General features: G+C 37.7%; 1 protein-coding gene across 8 annotated transcripts in view; it reads left to right on the forward strand.

Annotated features, from left to right (window-relative positions):
* The window catches only part of LTBP1 (latent transforming growth factor beta binding protein 1), a 410,312-nt gene that overhangs the window by 281,210 nt on the left and 108,189 nt on the right, over positions 1-20,913 (forward strand). For 4 of the 8 annotated variants that reach the window (XM_058278383.2, XM_058278384.2, XM_058278381.2 and 1 more), the window contains 8 exons: positions 320-388; positions 2,212-2,234; positions 5,203-5,302; positions 5,877-5,975; positions 11,927-12,052; positions 13,275-13,400; positions 14,562-14,684; positions 18,706-18,825. In XM_058278383.2, coding sequence (XP_058134366.1) covers positions 320-388; positions 2,212-2,234; positions 5,203-5,302; positions 5,877-5,975; positions 11,927-12,052; positions 13,275-13,400; positions 14,562-14,684; positions 18,706-18,825 — 786 coding nt within the window. Of the gene's footprint in view, positions 1-160; positions 389-2,211; positions 2,235-5,202; positions 5,303-5,876; positions 5,976-11,926; positions 12,053-13,274; positions 13,401-14,561; positions 14,685-18,705; positions 18,826-20,913 lie in introns of all 8 variants that reach the window. The other 4 variants (XM_058278378.2, XM_058278382.2, XM_058278380.2 and 1 more) reach the window with 2 other exon arrangements.

Here is a 20,913-nt window from a genome sequence, read left to right on the forward strand (position 1 = left end):
AATGCAAGCACTTTGCTCACATTTTGCATGTTTTTGACGTTTTTAAATGTAACTATATAAGTTCTGATTTATTAAGAGATATTCATCATGATATTTTCCTCTGTATAAGCTGTTGCACTTTTAGATTTTTAAAAGGAATATTTTCCCATCCCAAATCTAGCTGCTTTTAAGGAAATCTGTCCTGGTGGAATGGGTTATACAGTTTCTGGCGTTCATAGACGCAGGCCAATCCATCACCATGTAGGTAAAGGACCTGTATTTGTCAAGCCAAAGAACACTCAACCTGTTGCTAAAAGTACTCATCCTCCACCTCTCCCAGCCAAGGAAGAGCCAGTGGAGGCCCTGACCTTCTCCCGGGAGCATGGGATGGGAGTGGCGGAGCCAGAAGGTAAGAACAGAAATGGATCCTCGACACTAACTTCTGTCTTTGTGTCTGTGCTTGGATTGCTTGTCTATGAGCCTCTAGAGCAGGGCTTCTCAACCTCGATGGTGTGGACCTTGTGGGCCAGATAATTGTTTGTTGTGAGGTCTGTCCTGTGCATTGTAGGATGTTTAGCAGCATCCCTGGCCTCTAACCTCTAGATGCCAGTAGCAGACTCTCCCCTCCAAATGTCTCCAAATACTGTCCAGTACCCCTTGGGGAGCACAGTTGCCCACGTTGAGAACTACTGCTTTAGAACATTATGTACCTAGCAGGTAACCAGATTCCATTGGAATCTTAGGACATTGAGATGTTTATTCCTGGAGAGTGATCGAAATCCTCAGGGATTAGCCCTAAATCATAACTATGTGTAGGGGACCGTTTAATAAATATTACTTTACAAAGTGGAACTCATGGGCTTAAAAAAGTGTAAGCATCAACTGTGCTTCCGTGATCTAGGAAGGCAGATGGGAAGGGGAATGAAGGGAGGTAGGAGAGAGTCCATCCAGTGGATCTTGGGTGATGACCTTGTGTGGTCCCTTCATTTACCTTCTGAGAAATCTGACACCTGAGGAGGGGGCGTGATGTAACTGATGTGACCAGAGAGCACTTTTTTCTAAAGAAAAATTAGAGACAATTGACTTTGGTGCTATCTCTCTGGCATTCAGAGAGGGGGTTTTTGTCTTCCTCTATCTCCTGATGTAAATCCAACAATTGAAATAACTTTCTTACCACAAACGTTCTCAACCAGTTAGAAGGAACTAAAATCTACACTTGTACAGAATATGTTTTTAATAAAGCTCCATTTGGCTTATCACAGTTGATTCTTAGGTCAGAATTCAGGTGCCCATCTCTGGGTCTTGTGAGGAGAAAGAGGGTGCACAGGTTAGGGAAGAGTTGGGAGCTTGGTGTGGCCGCCTTCTTGGCAAACCTTTTTTTCTGGTGTCTGACCATCTGTGTATTCTAGGATATTTTCACTCCACTCTTGGACAGGGCACACTTCTTCCCTGGTTAGGCAGTGCAGACAGGACTTCATCTGACATTGACAGCACTCATCTGTCCACTTCTTAGCTTAGGTCAACACAGGCATGTTTGCGATTGCTTGTCTTCTGACCAGGCACGGGGAAAAGGGTGATGGTGTAATGTGGAGTTGGTTCAACATATGGATGCTAATCTCCCATTAGTCTTGATTGCCTTGTGAGTTTTTTTTTTCATAAGTCTGTTAGTCTTTCTGAAAATGCTTACAGAGCTTTGTTACAAATTAGAATACATCATGCATACAGCGCTCATTCTCATGTCTCTTGCTGAAACAAGTGTTAGTCTTTTTTTAATGTTGATGCCAGAAAACACTTTAACATTATATGCTTTGTTAAGGATAAGTATTTGGCCCATTAATTAAAATGTTTGTTTTCCGAAGATTTGGAGAGTTCTACAAAATCGGAATTAGGAATAAAAAAATGTACCAGAAAGTGTTAACTTCTTTGACTTTTTGACAGTGTATCTTAATTTTTTAATGTGAAAGTTTGAAAGAACTTTATCATCATCTCTGCTACTTGAGCTTCAGGTGTAGAGGAATGACATGTCACGGAATGTTTTACCCCACCATTCATTTGTAAAGTCCTCCTAAAATGCTAGTTGACCTTAATTCTGCATTTGGTTTAGTTTTATTCTTAATCCTTTTGGAGAGATACTAGACTTTGTTTTTTGTTTTTTGTTTTTTCATAATTGAAATATGATGAAAAGAATTGTCTTAAATTTTACTAATGCCCTTCTTTATGTTCTGGTTTCAGTGGCAACTGCACCCTCTGAGAAGGTAATTTATTCATTGTTTGCAAAACTAGTTTTTTTCCTAACTTCCAAATGGGTTTATATTAGAATATGTGTAGATTTTTCTAGATAAACATACAATGACATGTCTCTTATGCATCATTTGGTTTAAGGAAATATAGCATTCATTGAAAAAAGATCCAGTACCTACTACATGACTGGTGGTTGGAAAATAGAGAATAAATCAGTCAAAATCCCTAATTTCGTGGAGCATAAGTTCTAATGAGAAGACTGTGGTTTGGATCACCTGGGAATCAGGGGCCTAAACAGGATTCAGAGTCAATTGATTACCTGGGCCATCTATAGAAAGGTTCTGATCTGGTCATGTAATTGTGTATTCTTTGAGTGCATATATGAATAAGGTACTTTTTAATTCAATTAAAATTTAACATGCATATTTGAATTAGAGTAAGAACAGAACTTAATCTTTAAAGTTACAATCAAATACTAGAATGGTGCATCTTAGAAAATTTTAGAGAAGTATTTATCAACATCTTGCTTTTTTGGCATAAAATGGGACTGTGATTTGTGAGATTCATTAGTAGGAAATATAGATATTTACTGACTGTGAGTACTATTTATGTAGTTTTGTTCCTTAGCTGATTACATTTGGTAATTAGTTCAAGCTATCTTCTTTTGATTCTTTATCTAATGATAACATGAAAATTAGGTAGTTAACTTTATTAAATGTTTATACACTTTAGCATTCATTCATTTGACAAAGCATTAGGGACTAGAATGTAGGTGGGGGCTACATATATTTTTATAAATAGTTTTAAAATCTTTAGCTTATAAATATGGGCTACAGTAACATATGCCATAAGTGCTGAAAGAATCCAAAAGGAGGTGTGATTTTGGAATGATGGTATTCATCAGAGTTGTTTTATATTGGCCCCTAAAGAAGTACAACAGAGATGCAGATTTTACATGTACATTTGCAGCTCTTGGATAGCATCTCTAAGGATTTGTGACATAGATTAAATTTTTTTTTGTTTTAATAGTGTTCTGGTTGATATATGGGAGGAATCATTTAGCTTGCTCTTCCCTATTTATGATTGTATTTATGGAAACTGTCATTAAGAATCTGAAAGAGTTCCCTAAAACTTTCTTTTATATGTTTACTACATTTTACTGGGATTAGTGGTTTAAAAAAAGCAATTGTATTCTTCATGATATAGGCACTTGGCAAGGGACTCATGATGTTAAAGGTAGATGAAGAGAAGGAGGAATGGTCCAAAAGTAGGAAAGTATTTGTGTAAAGGTGTGGTGGAGTAGGCAAGAGGGGAAAGTTGGGGGAGCCACACAAAATTTGGTTAGAAAGAGAACCCGGGACAGATTTGGAAAGCTTGAAATACCAAAGTGCAGTTGTCATAGGTGGGGAAATACTGTGCTCCTCAACTGAACCCTACCTGTCAAGTAGAGAAGTGGCATTGATTATTGACTGGGAATTCTTCTGCCACCTTGTTCTAAGGGGGAAAATTCTGTTTGAAAGCTGTAGGAGTGGATTATCATTAGATTATGGTCTGCTTCTTGCTGTCATTGACCATAGACTGCAGGGAATGCAGATGCAGTTGAGACTGAGTGTGAGTGTCTCTACTAGGTAACAGAAAGCCAGACTAAGTACTTAATAAGCTGGAAAATGTGGAGGGAAGTCGTAAGTGCTCAGTATTTCTGGGACATGAGTTGTGTGCAGGATTAACTGAGGTAGGGGAAAGAAGAAAGCCAGAGAGACCAATTAGATTATTACAATAAACTGAGCATGGAGGGGACATCCAGACTGGGATGGTGGGGGCTGTGGTTATGGAAAAGGGTAAACTGATAGAAGGAATAGTGCAGCTGGGCAGGGCTAGAATTAAGGAGTGAAAAAGGGAGAACTCAAAAGTGACCTTAAACCTGGAAGGGGTGGAAAAAGACTGTGCATTGACAGAAATGCGGAATTGGAATGAGAACATGAATGGTTTTGGAGGGGGTGGATTTGAAGTATTTGTAGAATATCGAAATAGGGTACCTTGTAGGCATTCATACTTACAAAATTAGATCTTTGATGAGATATTCAGACAGAGTATGTATTTTGGAAAAAGCAGACTAAAGGTAATAACTGTAACCAGGAGGATAAGAGGCCAGAGGAGTGGATTTTTTGCAAGGTGCTGTAGTTAAGGCAAGAGAAAGAAAATGCAGTGTTAAAGACCACCAAGCAAGTAACCCAGTGATTACTTTTAGTGACGTGATCATATGGGCTCTCCAGCCTGACGATGGGGTTGGTGAGGGTGCAGATTCTTTACTAGACTATTTGTTCAGTCTGCACAAGCCCTCAGGAGCTGTAAGTGAAAGCTGAGCCGTGGGTGATGGTCTGCCTCTTTGCTTGAGATCCAGGGGACAAGAATAGGCAGCAGGAGGTATGAGGAAGCCCCAAATCCTCCTCCAACATCACAGTTCTTTTTCAACCACTGTTCTATAAGCTAAAGTTGTAAAATATTAGATTTGATGTTAAAGGAGGCCATAATGTATGACTGGCTTAAAATATTTTAACTAGTGCGACACATCTGTTATATCCTTTATTTAATCTGCACAGGGTGGCGGGTCATCTTAGTAGGGCAGAGTCGCGTGTTAATGGGGTAAGGGTTTAATTCCCCTTTGGAGTCAGTTTTGCCCTTTTCCAGACAAAATGGGCCCCTGAGCCAGGGCAGTTGCTTTGAAGGTCTGCTTTGGAGCCCTTTGGGAACTAAGTGAGGGCATGTGCCTGGGTCCGCACCAATGGACAAACTCAAGGGCTTGCTACACTGGTGGTGCACCAATAAGTCATTCATTTCTTTTAAATATGACCCAGGATTTTGTCTGCTGGCATATGTTTATTAACCTTTCTAAGAGTATAATTAATTAAATAAGAAATAGTAGTATGTAGAAAACTGAAAACAATTCATTTTCATTTCTTCTATTTTCATACAACCATCCAGGAAATAACTTCATTGGATCAAGAGAAAACCAAACTTGAACCTGGTCAACCCCATCTCTCTCCAGGTGTTTCAACTATTCACCTGCATCCACAGTTTCCAGGTAGCCCATATAAGAGTATTATGAATAAACGAGCAGCATAAGCATTTTTTTGTGTCTTTGATTTTAAAATTTAAAAATCATTAGAATAAATTTTAATTCATAATTGTAGTTAATTTTGAAAAATCCGGTAAAGTATATTGATATGCAAAATGTTAGTGTAAGTGTGATACTGTAAGTATGGTGTTAGAATAGTAGAAACAAAAGGAAGTTTTTTACTTTTTTCTGTAGTCAGGAACAATATACATTATTAAAACACCTGCATCATAACTTATTGAGCTGCCTTCTGTTATTTATTTTTTTCAATTTGAAATAAAGTTATATAACACTACTGAGGTTCATCATTTGATGGACAGTCATTATCCTTGACTTTTGACTTGCTCTTAGATAGTCTTGCTACTTGTTAAAATCAGGGTTATTAACTAATTGCATGGGCTTTAGAGACCTGTCATAGTTCGTTATATCCAAGAACTACTATGGGTATATTATTGGACTAAATTATACTTGCCTTTTGAAATGGGACTTCAATGCACATAACAGGTTTTATTTTTCTGTTATCCCCTACTTTCTAATATAGTAGTGGTTGAAAAAACATCACCTCCTATGCCTGTAGAAGTAGCTCCTGAAGCGTCTACATCAAGTGCCAGCCAAGTGATTGCGCCTACTCAAGTAACTGGTAGGTCCAGTATTTGTTACGTTACACATCCTGTGGAGGAGACATGGGTATGACTCTCATTTTAAATATAGCATCAAAGTGATACCAAATGTATAAAATTGCACATGGCAAAGTTAGTTAATAGCAACAATTTGGAAATAACCTAAATATGGCTAAATAGGTTTAAATAAATTGTGGTGCAGTTATGCAATAGGATATCATGTAGCTCTTAAAATGTTTTAAAAGAATATTTAATGTCATGAGGAAATAATTATGGCATATTTGTTAAAAAGATAGAATAGTATAGGAATTCCAATTTTGTTTTTTAAATGTTTATAAACACAGAAAGGAAACCAGAAGAAAATTCATCAAAATGTTCAGCTGTCATTAGTAAATAGAATCATGGATAATCAATATGTTTTTCAATATATTTTTATGTATTTCCAAATTTCTTTTTTATTTTAATCATTACAGAAAAATTACTAAAGTATGCCAGATTCTGAAGCAACTACAACAGCCTAATGTTAATATCCTTAATGTGTAATGAGCTCTTATAAATCAACTGGAAAAATGGAAAAAAAATAGAAACAGATAATTCACTGAAAAAAATACCAAGAAACATAAAATAGATAATTTCAACTTTCCTAGTAGTCAAAGAAATGACCATTAAGAGAAGAAATTTATCCTTATCAAATTGGCTTCAAAATGCAATAAAACTATTTTTGTTGTGGTGAAACTGAGACTTTCATATATTGTTGATGGGAGTATAAACTGGTTTAGCTTTTCTGGAAAGCAAAATCTGGTAATATGTATCAAGAACCTTAAACATGTTCAGAACTTTTGACCCAGTCATCCTATTTAAGATCTCTGGTCTAAGGAAATATTGTCCCCAAAGATGGTGATGAGAATGTTTTATGTAAGTGAATACTTAGCATACCACTATTTATGGCAGAGAAAAAATGGAAATAGCCTCAGTGTTCAGGTATAGGGAACTAGATGATTGTTACATCTTTATATTGGAATATTATGCTGCCATCAAATATAAGCTTTTTGAAGAATTTTTATTACAGTCAAGCAGGAAATGGTCATAAGAGATTGCTAAATAGAAAATGAAGAATAGAAAAAATTAACAACATAGAGTATTGCATAAATTTTTTATATATACATTATAAATACACATATGTAGAGAGAAAAGACAGAAAAATACACCAGATATTAGCAGTAATTATTTCTTGTAATGAAACTAAAGAGGTTTGGGTTCTGTTTTGTTTCATATGTTGTTGTTGTTTTTTAATACTTTAAAAATAAATTTATCCTTTGGTTTTAGAAATTTTTCTATTTTCCACATATTTTTAAATGGACACAGTTTTAGAGTAAAAAAAATGTTACTACAAGGCAGCTGTCAATTTAATTTAGCTAAATTCATGATACTATAAGAGGATAAACTTTTCAATCTGTAGTAGAAGAAACTAATAATAGAGGAGCCTGAGCCTCCCTGGCTCAGAAACAAGATATGTATCATGTTCAGTAGAAATGTGCTTGTCAAAGTTTTAGCCGCTTTTCCAAAAAAGTGGTTGTAAGTTCTTTTTGGTATTTGATTTGAGACATGAAAGGCATAATCTCTTGTGTATTTGGGGGCTTGTTCTTAATAGAAGGCAAATGGTTGTTCAGGAGACTGGCATGGGTTTAGAAAGCACCTCTGTCCCAAGGTAAAAGGCCACGTGACTAAGGAGAGGGCAGCAGGTACTCCATGGACTCAGTGCAGTTCCAGCCCATCAGCGACACAGTCTCAGTACTTCTGCACCGGGAGCCACACCTGCCCCAGTTATTGCATGGCACCTATTCATTGATTTTACTGTGAATACCAAGTAATGTGATTTAGAAATGTTAGCTATACTTTTCTAGAGTGATACAATGAAATAACAATGCTTATTTAAGATGTCCATGGCTAAAGTTGTTCTGTATTCTGCAGCCATGTCCATGTCTACCATTTAATTGACCTTATCTGTGTACCATACAAATGTGTAGTGTTCTATCTCAGTCACCAGTGATGTTTGCTTTGAATACTAGGATGTTAAAAAGAAAAATTGCAGTTTGGCAGAGTAAAATCAATACCATTCACTAGTTTTTCTAAATACTTTATTTTAATTTTCCAATATTAAGGTAAACTTTAGCTATACGTTTTTAACCATGGGCATGACTGACTTCAATGGACAAAGCTCTTTTGAGTTTGATGAGTTTAAGCTTGGCTAGATAAATGCAATTTTGTCATTTAAATACAGCTGTCTGAGGAATAATGGTGAAGTTAGCTTCAACTGAATTGTGGAGCAGATGGAAAAAAAAAATTAAAGTAGCCTTGCTATATGAAGTGGTTAGAAGACAGCTTAATTTGAATTTGGCAGGAATACAGGGCTAACATCTGCTATCACATGTTTGAAGCTCAAATATTTCCTTCCAGGAATTGTAAGCGACACTGATTTTTTTTTTTTTAATGCAACATTTGTACATGTTCTCTCTTCATACAGTAAAAGAATCTTTCTGAAATAATTCATGGAGAAAGCATCCTAAATGCAGAATCTTTGGATTAAAATGGTTTACCCATTTTAATATTAGATTGCTGCGTATAGCATACATTCTTGTTCTAATTAGAACAAGAGGACTGTTTTATATCAAATTTAATTTAAATCAAAATGTAGATGTTCCCATTAATTTGATATGAGTGCCGAGTAGGTAGGTTTAAGGAGCAGTCTTATCAGTTCTTTCAGGAACATGATGCAAAAGAGTTTTTCTAAAACACAGAGGAGATAAATGTTATTTGTTTCTCCCATAGGTTGAAGAGAAGCATAGAATAATATGAGTCTAAAATAAATACAATCAACTCCACATGCTCCGTGATGATATCTTTATGATGAGATTGGAAGTGGCCCTTTCAGATTTAACCAAACACACTTTTACATGTAATAATTATAAAATGAGCTACATATTTGCAGAAAATAAGTGTGATATTTTCCACTCTTTAACAGTGACTTGGTGGCTTGCAACATCATTGGCGTACTACTTCCAAATAAATTATGCATTTTAGCATATAAATTCTTGATTTAGCATAGTGTCTTAATAACTCAAGGATAGGTTGGAAAATCAAACCTTTATTTCTCTGGCAAATATTTACAAAGTTGAAACATCTGTTTCAATTGTTGTGGGACAGTTTATACTAATTGCAGGGCAGTTAGGAAACCAGGGCATTTCTGTAAAGCTTTCCATGAGTTAGCATTTGATGCCTTCCTCTGGTTCTTCCCAAACTTTCTCCGTGGCTCTTGCAGGCTAGCCAGAAATTATTTGACTTCCATGACCTCCTTGCAGAAAACTTTGTAATTATGATGGCCCAAGCATTTTAAAAACTATTTGCTCGTCAGATCTTTCCAGAACTCAGAATTGACCCTTTTAAAAACATGTGTCCCTGAAATATATTACCAGTGTCATCACAGCCTTAATAATCTATGATGGAAAAATGAACTTTTTTTTTGTTTTTCAAAGTAAAAGCATCATGCTTTAAATTTCCAGTCTCATTATTTTTCTGAGTAAATCACATGATGAGGGGAAAAGCTAAAGGTTAGCTTACGTATTTCCACATTTTGCCATTTCTTTTTTCATTTAATTTTAGAAAATAAAGATACCAAACTCTTAAATCCACCATTAAATGGAGCATTTGCTTTTCCACTGGCTCTTGGTTGTGACTCTTTTCCCCAATTCTATACACATTCCAGTGAAAGAAATAAAAGAAGGACCTTGACCCCGTGAAAGTGAATGTTGTTTCAGAAATAGACATGGTAGAAAGGGCAGGACAGTTCTGTAAAGCTGGGGGCACACAGACTGGCAGTCTAAGGAGGGAAACCTGAGCAAGTCCAGTGTGGGGTGCTTGCTCGGTGGTCTCTCTGGGAAGCCAATGTCTGAAGATCAAGACATCTCCATTGAGACGCTAATGAGGGCCTTTCCCATGAGACTTTGTCTTGATGTGGTGTTTCATGGTATCAGAGCAATATTTCCAGAGCTGTACTTAATCCATCTGCTCAAAGAAATTTGTTTCTATGTGATCTGATCAGTCTATGGGAATATGTTCACATGCCAGTGTGTGGGTGATCTCTTAGAAAAATATGAGGCATCATTTTTTTTTTTTTTTGCCCTAAATATACAGAAAAGTTAGAAAGGTCTTCTTTTTCCCTTCAAGGCAATACTCTCACTCACCTTTCTGTATAACATATAGGTGCTTGAGAATGAAAATTCTATAGAAAAGGGGAAAAAGCACAGAGATGGTGAGAGTTACGGTTCAAATGCTTTAAAATATGAGTACCAGTAATTTATATCTTACCTGTAAAAAAAAAAAAAGAAACTTGCTGTTGATTAACTTTTTGATAACTAGTGCATAGAAGAACCAGAGGTTGTAAAGACATCATGGTTCTTTTCTGTCCTCTATAGGAGGGTGGAATCTTGTCTGGGCAAGTGAATGAAAGGGACCTCTGATATCACACGTTATGAAACTTACATTAATTAATCACTTGTGTCAAAATGGGACAAATGATGTCGAGATCAAGTGTATTTTAGAAAATGTCTCTTCCCTTCTTTGATGTATCTATTAGTACCCTCTAGTGGTACTAGGGTAACATTTTCTTACATGTCAGTATTTTCAAGCTCCATCTCTATATACCTAACCTATGAGGTAATCAACTTACGCTCATCAAATATTCTTCATAAATATAATTTCAATCTGATAGAAGAAAAAGCCATTATTATTCATTTCATTTCCTAAGAGTGAGAGAATTATAGTTCTTAACTATTTCACCTATCTTAGAGTTGACTTGCGAAGAAATGATGTGTATATGTTAGCAAACTGTGGCATACGAATATATCCCATTTGAAATAAGCATCACATATTTTTGAACTTTCCCTCACACATGTGAACATCCCATTCTAAAGGTGTACCTTCAAAATGACAAAGATTTGGTAATCAGCAAGTTGGTATGTGTATGTAAACAGAGGGAGAAAGCAATAATTACTTGATTGAGCTTTCCATGCAAACCCCATATATATGTAGCCTTTAAATTTTTTTTTCTTTTCTTTTTAAAGAAGTTTTAGCTTATATAAATGTTACATGAAAATATGGGGGATTGCCATATACCCACCCCTCCCCCCACACCCCTCCCACACCAATAACATCCCTCTTTAGTGTGGTACACTTGCCACTATTGATGAACTCATACTGAAACATTGCTACCAATGGTGAACTATAATTGACATTATAGTTTATACCCCATCCCGCACAATTTTGTAGGTTATGACAAAGTATATAATAGCCTGTATCTGTCATTGCAATGCCATGCAGAACAATTCAATTCAGATATCTGCAAAATACCCCCATATTACACCTATTCTTCCCTTTCCCTCCCCTCCAAATTTTTTCTAAGTCCCTATATCTGGCATATTAATTCATCTTCTATGTTGTCTTTTTGCAAATATGACGAGCATGTCTATTCTCTTTTAAGAAGTAGTCAAAGAGCATAAAGACAAAATAATTACAAAGAAAACCAAGAAAACTAAGTACTCAATTTTCAAAGGAGGCTCTATCTTTAACATAGAATAGATGGTTAGAAGCATGCTTCTTAAAGAAGAGATCTTACCTAAGGGTCAAGGAGAATTGATGATCTTAAAACTTCCCATGTGGCATCCTTCTGAGTTTCTATTCACTTAAGTGCTTCTTAGAAATTGTTTCATTAGGAAGTATTGACGACCTTGGGTGGGACTGGCAGATTATAGCTGACAAAGTGATCAGTCGAATTTATACCTGATTTCAGAGGTCACCTTTGTCTTCTGTGTACCTGGCAATAATTTGCTAGCTAGTCAGGGAACACAAGATAATGGTTTGCAAGCAGCAATAAAATATCTGTTTGTTTATTTGTTTTTTTACATTATTTTTAAAGAAATCAATGAATGTACTGTGAACCCTAATATCTGTGGAGCGGGACATTGCATTAACCTGCCGGTGGGGTATACCTGCATATGCTACGAGGGTTACAAGTTCAGTGAGCAACAGAGGAAATGTGTTGGTAAGAGACTCTTTTCATAAGCAGACAAAATTATTAAATAGCAGACATTTGCGCATTTAGAGCATTTTTCATTATACAAACCAATTTAACTATCTTGGGAAAACGTGACTGTATTTAAATTTTTTAAATGTTTATCCCTGAGCTAAGGGAGCTCAAAAAGTTTGCTAAACTCTAGGATGCTCTTATGTCTTGCTTCGTTGCTACCTTCCTTACTGAGTGTAATACAATTACATAAAGGTAAAATAATTTGCAGAAGTTTTTCAGGTAAAGCCAATAGAATAATTAAGAGTTCTAGGAATAATTACCTACAAACATGTATTTTGCAAAAACAAATTAATACTACTATATGTTGTAATACAAGTATAATGTTCATCTGAGTACATAGACTCTGACTTCAAACAGGAATCTCTAAATTGAAAATTGGTGTATGCTGGCACGAAGCTCTTATTGAATTTAGAGATCTCATGTTATTCTTTGAAAAAAATTGAGTCTCAGATGTGTAGTATTGTCAAGTATGTCATTTTGAAGGTAAGTCTAAATTTCTTTTTTTAGAAAAAAGAAAATTCATCTGTAGGAGTTATAGGAGAATATAAATCAACCAAGGCCCCATATCTAATTTATACTACTTTAAAATGCTAAATACCACAGCACAAGATGCGTGACTTTTGCTATCTGATTGTGTTTGGGGATGTTGGAGGTGGAGGCCCCTACCCTCTCTGTAAGGTGGCTGTCTCTGCTTTATTTGCATATATCACATTGTATTCACATTTAAAACCTGAAAATGTAAAATTGAAAACAACAGTAGAGATGGTCTGGTCTCGCTTCTCAAGTGCACAATGAAGGAATTTGGAGACCTTCCTGAGCCTCCCTGCCTGGACCTGCCGGGGCTTGGGATTTGGATAGCAAGTCCTGTTTAGATGATCCCAGGTATAGGGCAGGTTCTGCTGTGTTGACCTGAAATCTGCCTTTGAAAGGCAATGCCATAGTTTCAGCTTTTGGAGGAATATATGATAACTTTATTTCTTCTTCCCCCAAATACTCCTTTGAGTCCTAGAGGAGAGCAGTCATGTCTGTTGTTATTTTTTCTCAATTAAAAAGGTTTTTGGTACAAGGGAATAATAGTAGGATGGTATATTACAGAGCAGGGAGATTGAGAATTTCTACAATACACTACACTACAATACAATACAGTAATCCTTTTATACTTAACCTTTATTCACAGATATCAATGAATGTGCTCAGGTTCAAAACCTCTGCTCCCAGGGACGCTGTGAAAACACTGAGGGCAGTTTCCTGTGCATTTGTCCAGCAGGATTTATGGCCAACGAGGAGGGTACCAGCTGCATAGGTATGGCAGCATTCTTCCTGATGTATAAGTTCCCAGAGTTGAGTTCTTAGCTCCCCCAAGACCCCATCAGCCCAGGATTTTTTATTAAGCACCTATTAGGGCACAGCAATCTGTTAGGTACTGGGAGATGGAATTCTTTCCTCCAACACCTTTGTATGAAAAGTGTCAAATGTGTGCAAAGCCATGATGCATTAAACTTCACTTTGGGAGCCTGTATAAATCAAAACCACTCAATTTTGGAGCACATTGAACAAGTCAGAGAGACAATGGTAGAAATCAGTTGCTTTGTTCTTAAGTTTGATCTAAGCAGAGAGATGGTGGTATAGCTCAAAAGTGAGCCCTTGCCTGATGTGCTTCAGAGAGTCAATTAAATGCCATCAGGGTTTGGAGAAGAGAAGTAGTTTATTCAACAAAGGCTAGCCTTGGAAGACAGGAGGGCAGCCCTCAAATCTGTTTCCCTGAGTTGGCAGTTCTTACGGTTTTTATGAAATTGAACTAAAAGGGGAGGTGGGGTTGTGAGAGCTGAGGGGAAGGAAGATACCAGTGCAGATGCGGGGAACGTGGGAGATGGGCACCAGGCTAACTCATATACTGCATGATGAGAAAGGGACCTTTTGAGATGACAGGGTTAGAGAGAGTTTAATCTCTGAGTATGCACAGATTGATTACATGCTTAATTCACTTGAAGTTTAAAGTTTAGCCTTATTGTGTATGTCAGGTGGGCTACTTTGTAACTGGCTTGGTTAGTTCTGGGGTGATTCATGTTATTTCATTATTAAACGTTGAGAGCTATGAACAGGAGTTATCAGACTTCAGGGTTGCAAAACAAGGTAAGTGGGGTCAGTTAGGAGTGGTTTCCTTACTGTTCAGTTACAAAGTCAAGATTACACCATTTACAAAATACAGCATTACCATCAAAGGAACAAGGCCTCTGGGTAAGAGCTCAGTGAATTACAGCTGTTACAGATAATTACTTCTTGCTATTTTAAAAGTTTAACATGTGAAGGCTATATTGCAGTATATCAGAGGGCTAATAGTAAGTGCCTAACATACAATTTAATGGACTGCAACGTATTTGTTAATTTGTGATCAGCGACAGTGGGGGAGAGTCGAAGTGATATTTTGGAAAATAAAAATCAAGTTTTCTGCAATGTCACCCAGATGTCGACGAGTGCCTGAGGCCGGCCATGTGTGGGGAAGGCCACTGTGTCAACACCATAGGGGCCTTCCGGTGTGAATACTGCGACAGCGGGTACCGCATGACCCGCACAGGCCATTGTGAAGGTGAGTGTGTCTGCGCCTCCTCGAGATGCGGAGTGCACGTGACCGTGAACAGGAAGGCTGGATCGAGAACCGAGCTGGCAAGCACCTGGCCCATGACGGGTTCTCCACCCCGTATATCATGTCAGCTTACTGAGCACTTCCTGCTTGCTAGAGTCACAGCCTCTTTCCCTCATGTCAGGGCCTCTGTCTAGGTTACTTATCATCTTCATGCTCTTGATTTCTCACTTCAGGTCTCCCTTTCTTGGTTTTTGGAGAGAGATCTACATTAGAACGATTAATGGCAGAGTATCTTAGCACAAACCCAGACTTAATTATCATGTCTGGGAACATGGTGCAGCTGTAACCAATGTTGGTTTTTAGTTTTTGACCTTTTTGCTTTGTTCAGCATTTCTTCATCTCAGCTATTATCTTTTACCTTTGCTCTGGGACTTCTTGCAGACTCCCTACTGAAGAGTCAGTCAGATTCCAACTGTGTTAGATAAAATTTATTTTATTTATAATGCTCCCATTTTTAAGATTGTTTTCAAAAATGTTTATAGCATGGCCAAAATTATTAGCCATTTAATAAGTCTGCTCATGTCTGTGTCCAAGTTACACAGGTTCTTTCGGAAGCCACTGTGGTACTTCTTTGTAATAATTTTCATCAAGGAAGAAATTGAGCTTCTGCTTAAGTCCTGCAATGGCAACATTAGGGAGAAGGAGCAGGGGTCTCTTGAGCAGGTGTTTGAGGAACCGGGACATGGTGATGGTACTCTTTCCTGAGGTCCCCTACCTGACGGCCTAAAGCCTCTTGTAATATAGCCAGGCTCCCAGAGCCAGGGGAGAGGCTAGTTGGGGTCGTTCTGCTCTCAGCAGACTTGCCTCTGCATGTTGGTGTGATGGTTTTTTTCCTACCCGCAGCCCTGATGACCGAGGCTTGGAGTGAGAGCTAATTAGACATTTTTGGCAGCCTACACCTGCCTCTCCTGTTGGCCTCTTGCCTTATCCTGGTTCTCCACCAGAGAGGAGTGGGAGGGTTTATGTTACTGGATCTCTGATGAATTTGGGGCCAGAATGGAGCTATGAGCCCTCCCGTGATGGCTGAGAGGCACGGAGCCAGTGCAGGTGGACAGTGTCCACACTCTCCTCTTGCAGGGAACACTCTCTTTGCTCTCGGGGGGCAGCATGGGAATGAGAACGAGCAGGCGCTCTGGAATCAGCTTGTGGCACCCATGCTTAATAGCTGTGTGAACTGGAGTCAGTTACTTGGCATCTTTGAAGCTTAGCTCATCATCCGTAAAATGGGAACCATGACGTTAACTTGTCATGAAAATAAATGTGTCACAGTATCTTTTATTGTGTTTCTTTCATTGTTAGTATCCATAATTTCTTTAAACTTCCCCCTTCCCTGATGCCTTTTGTTTTTTGCAACTTCTCAGTATATCTACAGTTGCCTGGAGTGTAAAAGTTAAAAAAAAAAAAGAAGGGGTAGGTTTAATTGACAAACATTTTAGGTACAAAGCAGCATCTTCCAAAGAAGTCATATATTGATCCTTTCTGTTCTACAGTAGGCCCAGGACTATTATTTAGAGTTAAGTAATTCACTATAGTATCAGGGAGGGTGGAAAGAAGTAGAAAAGAAATTTGAGAATTTTTTCATTAAATTGAAAGTAGAAGAATAGTCAGCAATACTCAATCAATGGAAATTATTAAACAGTAATATTATGAGAGTTCCGTGAGTAAATAATACATATTTCTCTGCCCTTGAAAAAGCTAGGAAAGAAGAAGGAGCCAAACATGCGGCTCTTTTATAATTTTGTCATGGAGCAGAGCCAGAGTTCCCTGGGCTTCTGGCTCACTGAAGATTTTCTCAGCTGTCACTAACGAAGTTGCTTTCAAACAGCACCGGTCTCCAAGGAGCCTATTGTAGTTTACAGACATTATCTCATTCATCCTTTCTTTATTCTTTTTGTGTGTTAGAAGGCAGGTAGGTCGTTATTTATATATGAGGGAAGAAGCAAAGAGTGGTGAGAGCAGCAGGAGATTCAGGGAAGTCTCCTTGTGTCATTCAGCATCGGAACTTACATGTTGAACCAGCCGGTCTCAGTGGCATTCTCTGATACAGCATTTATAGTTGTATAATAATAAAAACCCCATCCAGAGGAAAATGTAATGCTGCTTAGAATATGAAACTGGCAAGAATCATCGTTTTTGTGGAACAAGAAGTCCCAGAACATCTGACCTAAAAAAACTCACTGTGTATTATTGTCTATTGGCAAGAATTTTTCTGATAGAAAAAAAAATTTCACTGAAACTTGGTACTCATTCTGTTAGTATCGTCCTCAACTGTTTGACTTTAAGCATCTTTTCACACATATCTAGTGATATATAGTGGGAGATAAATATCTAATAATATGCCAGGATAAAGACATTAAATCCCATGGGTATTTAGTGTACTCATTATATATTTTTTTCTGTCACTTTTCAGAAAGTTTATATTCTGAAAACCCATTTATATTTGAACTGTGATTATTTAGGGCTCCTATGTATCTTTTATTGGTCATACTTAGACATTAAATCTACTCATTTGAATCCATAGTCTAACTCCAGAAAAATTCTTATTTCAGAGGCTAGAACACAAGATGGTATTGCTCATTTTAAATTGCAGACTATATCCTGTATCTTATTTTTCTCCCAACTTGTTGTTTCTATTATTTTTCAAAAGACCTAAAGCTATTGTAATAGTAACGTCTGCCACAACCCTGACTATATTTAAGGTGGTTTTTTCCCTCCATATTGGAAAGAGCCATGTTTAATAAGTTAGCTGTGAATGTGAAAAGATCTATTTTTATCAGAAAATATTATCATCTGATCATATCACCAAATTTTCTGGAAAATCTTCAAAGTGTGATGAGTTCACACGCTCTTAATGTTCTTTTTCTACCTCCAAGGAATTCCTATCATATGAAAGGTTTTAAATTATTCAAACATAGAATGTTCTTGGGCCCATTAAGCCAAAGTGAGGCTTTCCCTAGACTGTCCAGTGACTGCTGAGAGAACCTCTGGTTGGGTGTATATATAGCTTCCTTACTATCGTCCCCATTGCTTGGATTTCTTTCTGGCATGCTTTACTATTACTTAAAAGTTTCGATGTCCAGAAAATGGCCCTAGACAAGCTGCCAGCTCCCAGAGTGGAAAGGCCTGGTTTGGTCTTGGAATGTGGCAGATATTTTAAGATATACCTAACTGTGCACACATGATGCTATATGTCTAAGTGTAGACCTGAGGTTTCATGAAATCAGGTATTGTTTTTCCCACTGTAATGTAGACATAACATGCTTTTTTGCCTGTCTTCACAAAAGTCAGCTTTGCTTTGGTATCCTGGTTCTTTGGACTTACCCAGGTCAGCTAACAGGGAGGTGAGGATGGTCAATCATCACACCAGGGAACCAAGAGAGTACAGAGGCAAGCAGGAGAATCCCATCCATCAGCCATGTGGTATCTAAGCCCCCTCTCGATTTAGAGGTGGAGTGGACATCACCATCCCAGGGTCCTCAGGATGGAGGAATAAAATATGGATTAGAGTGGACTTACTGGTATTCTACTATAGAATTATTGTGACTCTAGCAATGGAAGAAACTGCATCTTTGATGTGGAGACAGCGGCCATCAGAGTTGCTGAGGGCAGGGAGAGGGAAGAAGAGGTGTAACATGGGGGCCTTTTCAGGGCTGGTTGTTGTCCTAAATGATGTTGCAGGGACAGATGCAGAACATAATATATCCTGCCATAACCCACTGAATGGACTGGGAGAGAATGTAAGCAATAATGTAAACTATAATCCATGTAGCAGTGCTCCAAAATGTATTTATCAAATGCAGTGAATGTGCCACACTGATGAAAGAGGTTGTTGATGTGGGGGAAGTAGGGAGGGGAGTGAGGGTATATGGGAACCTCTTATATTTTTAATGTAACATTTTGTGTGATTTATGTATCTTTGAAAAAAAAAGATAAAGGTATGTGACCTGACTCTTTGATTTTTCAGATATTGATGAGTGTTTGACTCCAAGTACTTGTCCAGATGAGCAGTGTGTGAACTCTCCTGGCTCTTACCAATGTGTTCCCTGCACAGAAGGATTCCGAGGCTGGAATGGACAGTGCCTTGGTAGGTACAGAAGTGTTCACGCTGAAGTTTTGTCTTCCGCATTGCCATTGGCTGATATATTGGTGGAATGCCAAGTGAACGCTTTTGTAAAATTTAAAAAAAAAGAATGTAATAAATTTGACATGGGATAGAGCATGTTGCCTTTAGTTATTAAGTTGAGACTTATCTGGGAAGGTAACTGGGGAAGGGGACAGGTGGGAGAACATTTCAGGCAGAGGAAACAGCATATACAGAGAGCTTGTGGCAGGAAGAGGGAGGCATGTTCCCAAAACTAAAAAGCCAGTGTGGCTGAAGGTCTGAGAAGAAGGGTGATTTGCTGCAAGATCAGAGGGCAGTCCTCACAGAGCTCTCTGGTTCCTACCAAAAACGTTGGTCTTTATCTTGCAAGCTCTGAAAGACACTTGGGTGTTTTAAAGTGGGGCAAGGGAGAGTGGGGGTAGAGGGTAAAAGCACTCCCAATTTCCAAGCTTTGGACTTATTTCCAGGCCGCAGTCAGCTCAGTCTCCTACCTGGAACTGCCGCTATTCCCCACCATTCCCATTCCCAAGTGTCAACTTCCAATAGAATTGTGAACCATAGATTTTCAAGAAAAGGAAAAAATCTTTATGACTTGTTTATTTGAGAAACATTTCTGTATGTAATTGGAGTCTGTCAGAAAGCACCTTTGGTTCTAATTTTCCCATCAGGCACACATTTCATAAGTACTTATCAGGGTTCTAGATGTGTCCTATAGTTTCACATACTAATACATATCCAGGAGCAGCACCATGAGTTTACTGTAAAACATTAAAATTCAAAGTATTAGTAAAAATACAATCCTAATTTTTGAATTTACTAATAAAACATGATTGGCCAAATTGGCAGGTGATTGCTCTTCAATATAAATGCATGTATCTAGATAGGGAAATGATAATAAGTGAGTCCTTAGACATATATGTATAAAATCAATCTAATTGTGACTGCTTTCCTGCAGTTCAGTGACAGAAACACAGTACCTTCTTAAGATTAGAATCTTAAGAAGAAATATTAGGTCACTGTGTTTGCTACTCAATGCCACCAAAAGCACACACCTAACCCTTGTGTTCCAAACAATAGCTTTCATTTCTGCAGCAATAAGGTCATGCATTTCCCGTTATGAAAAGCAGGTACTATACTTTCTCCTTCTGCTTTGGGTAAAATATTAGACCCTGTGTAATCTCCAATTAAACCACTCTATGATTGAAAGTTTCATTCATTGTTCGTATTGGATGTGCAGCTCTTCTCAGTTTCTCACAAGGGCTTTTGCAGATTGTACCAAAATGGATTTTCCATCTTAATTTCTTATGGTAGTAGAGCTTTCAAACTGTGAAAAATTAGGTGTGACAAAAAAGCGGATATTGCAACATGGGCTTTCTTCTCATATGGAGCCAATGAGTTGATTGGATTTTTCTGCTAAACTCTGACAATAGTAATGAAAGCTTGGCCCTGTCTTTTAGTTTTTGTGACTTTACATATTTTAATTCTCATTATTGTACCTCTGGGACTCTAAAATACTTTCCAGAAGATGCAGTTCTTACTGAATTGCTTACCTTGAATGGAGCTCATTTTTGATAACATAGCTCAATTTATCTTATTCATTAAATTAACAGGTAATATTGAGCACCTATTACATGCCAGGCATTTTTCCAGATCCTGGGGATTAAGAGTGAGCAAATTAAAATTCTTCTCTTCCTTGTACGGACAGTCTAGTGGAGGGAAGTGAACAAGTAAAATATATGCTTTATTGAATGGATGAGTTCCATGGAGAAAAGTGAAGGAGTATTGGGGAGACAGGGAGTGCTGGAGTCATTAGTGGTCTGGGAAGTATCAGATGGTGGGTTATAAACAAGGGGTGCCTTGCTAATAATTTGTCAGTAACAGTTATCTGTTGTGACCAGTTTGTGACTTTTGTATCCATTCAATCCAGATACCTTAGAATACATTGATAGGATTTTTTTCTATATTTTAATTGAAAAGTCTGTATGAGACCATTAATGACTTTTAAAAGTTTTCCCATAATCTCACCATTCTGGAGAACAGTCCTATACTTGGCATTTGTTAGTTGCCACC

Source organism: Dasypus novemcinctus, chromosome 17 (genome assembly GCF_030445035.2).
Source record: "Dasypus novemcinctus isolate mDasNov1 chromosome 17, mDasNov1.1.hap2, whole genome shotgun sequence".
NCBI lineage: Eukaryota > Metazoa > Chordata > Mammalia > Cingulata > Dasypodidae > Dasypus > Dasypus novemcinctus.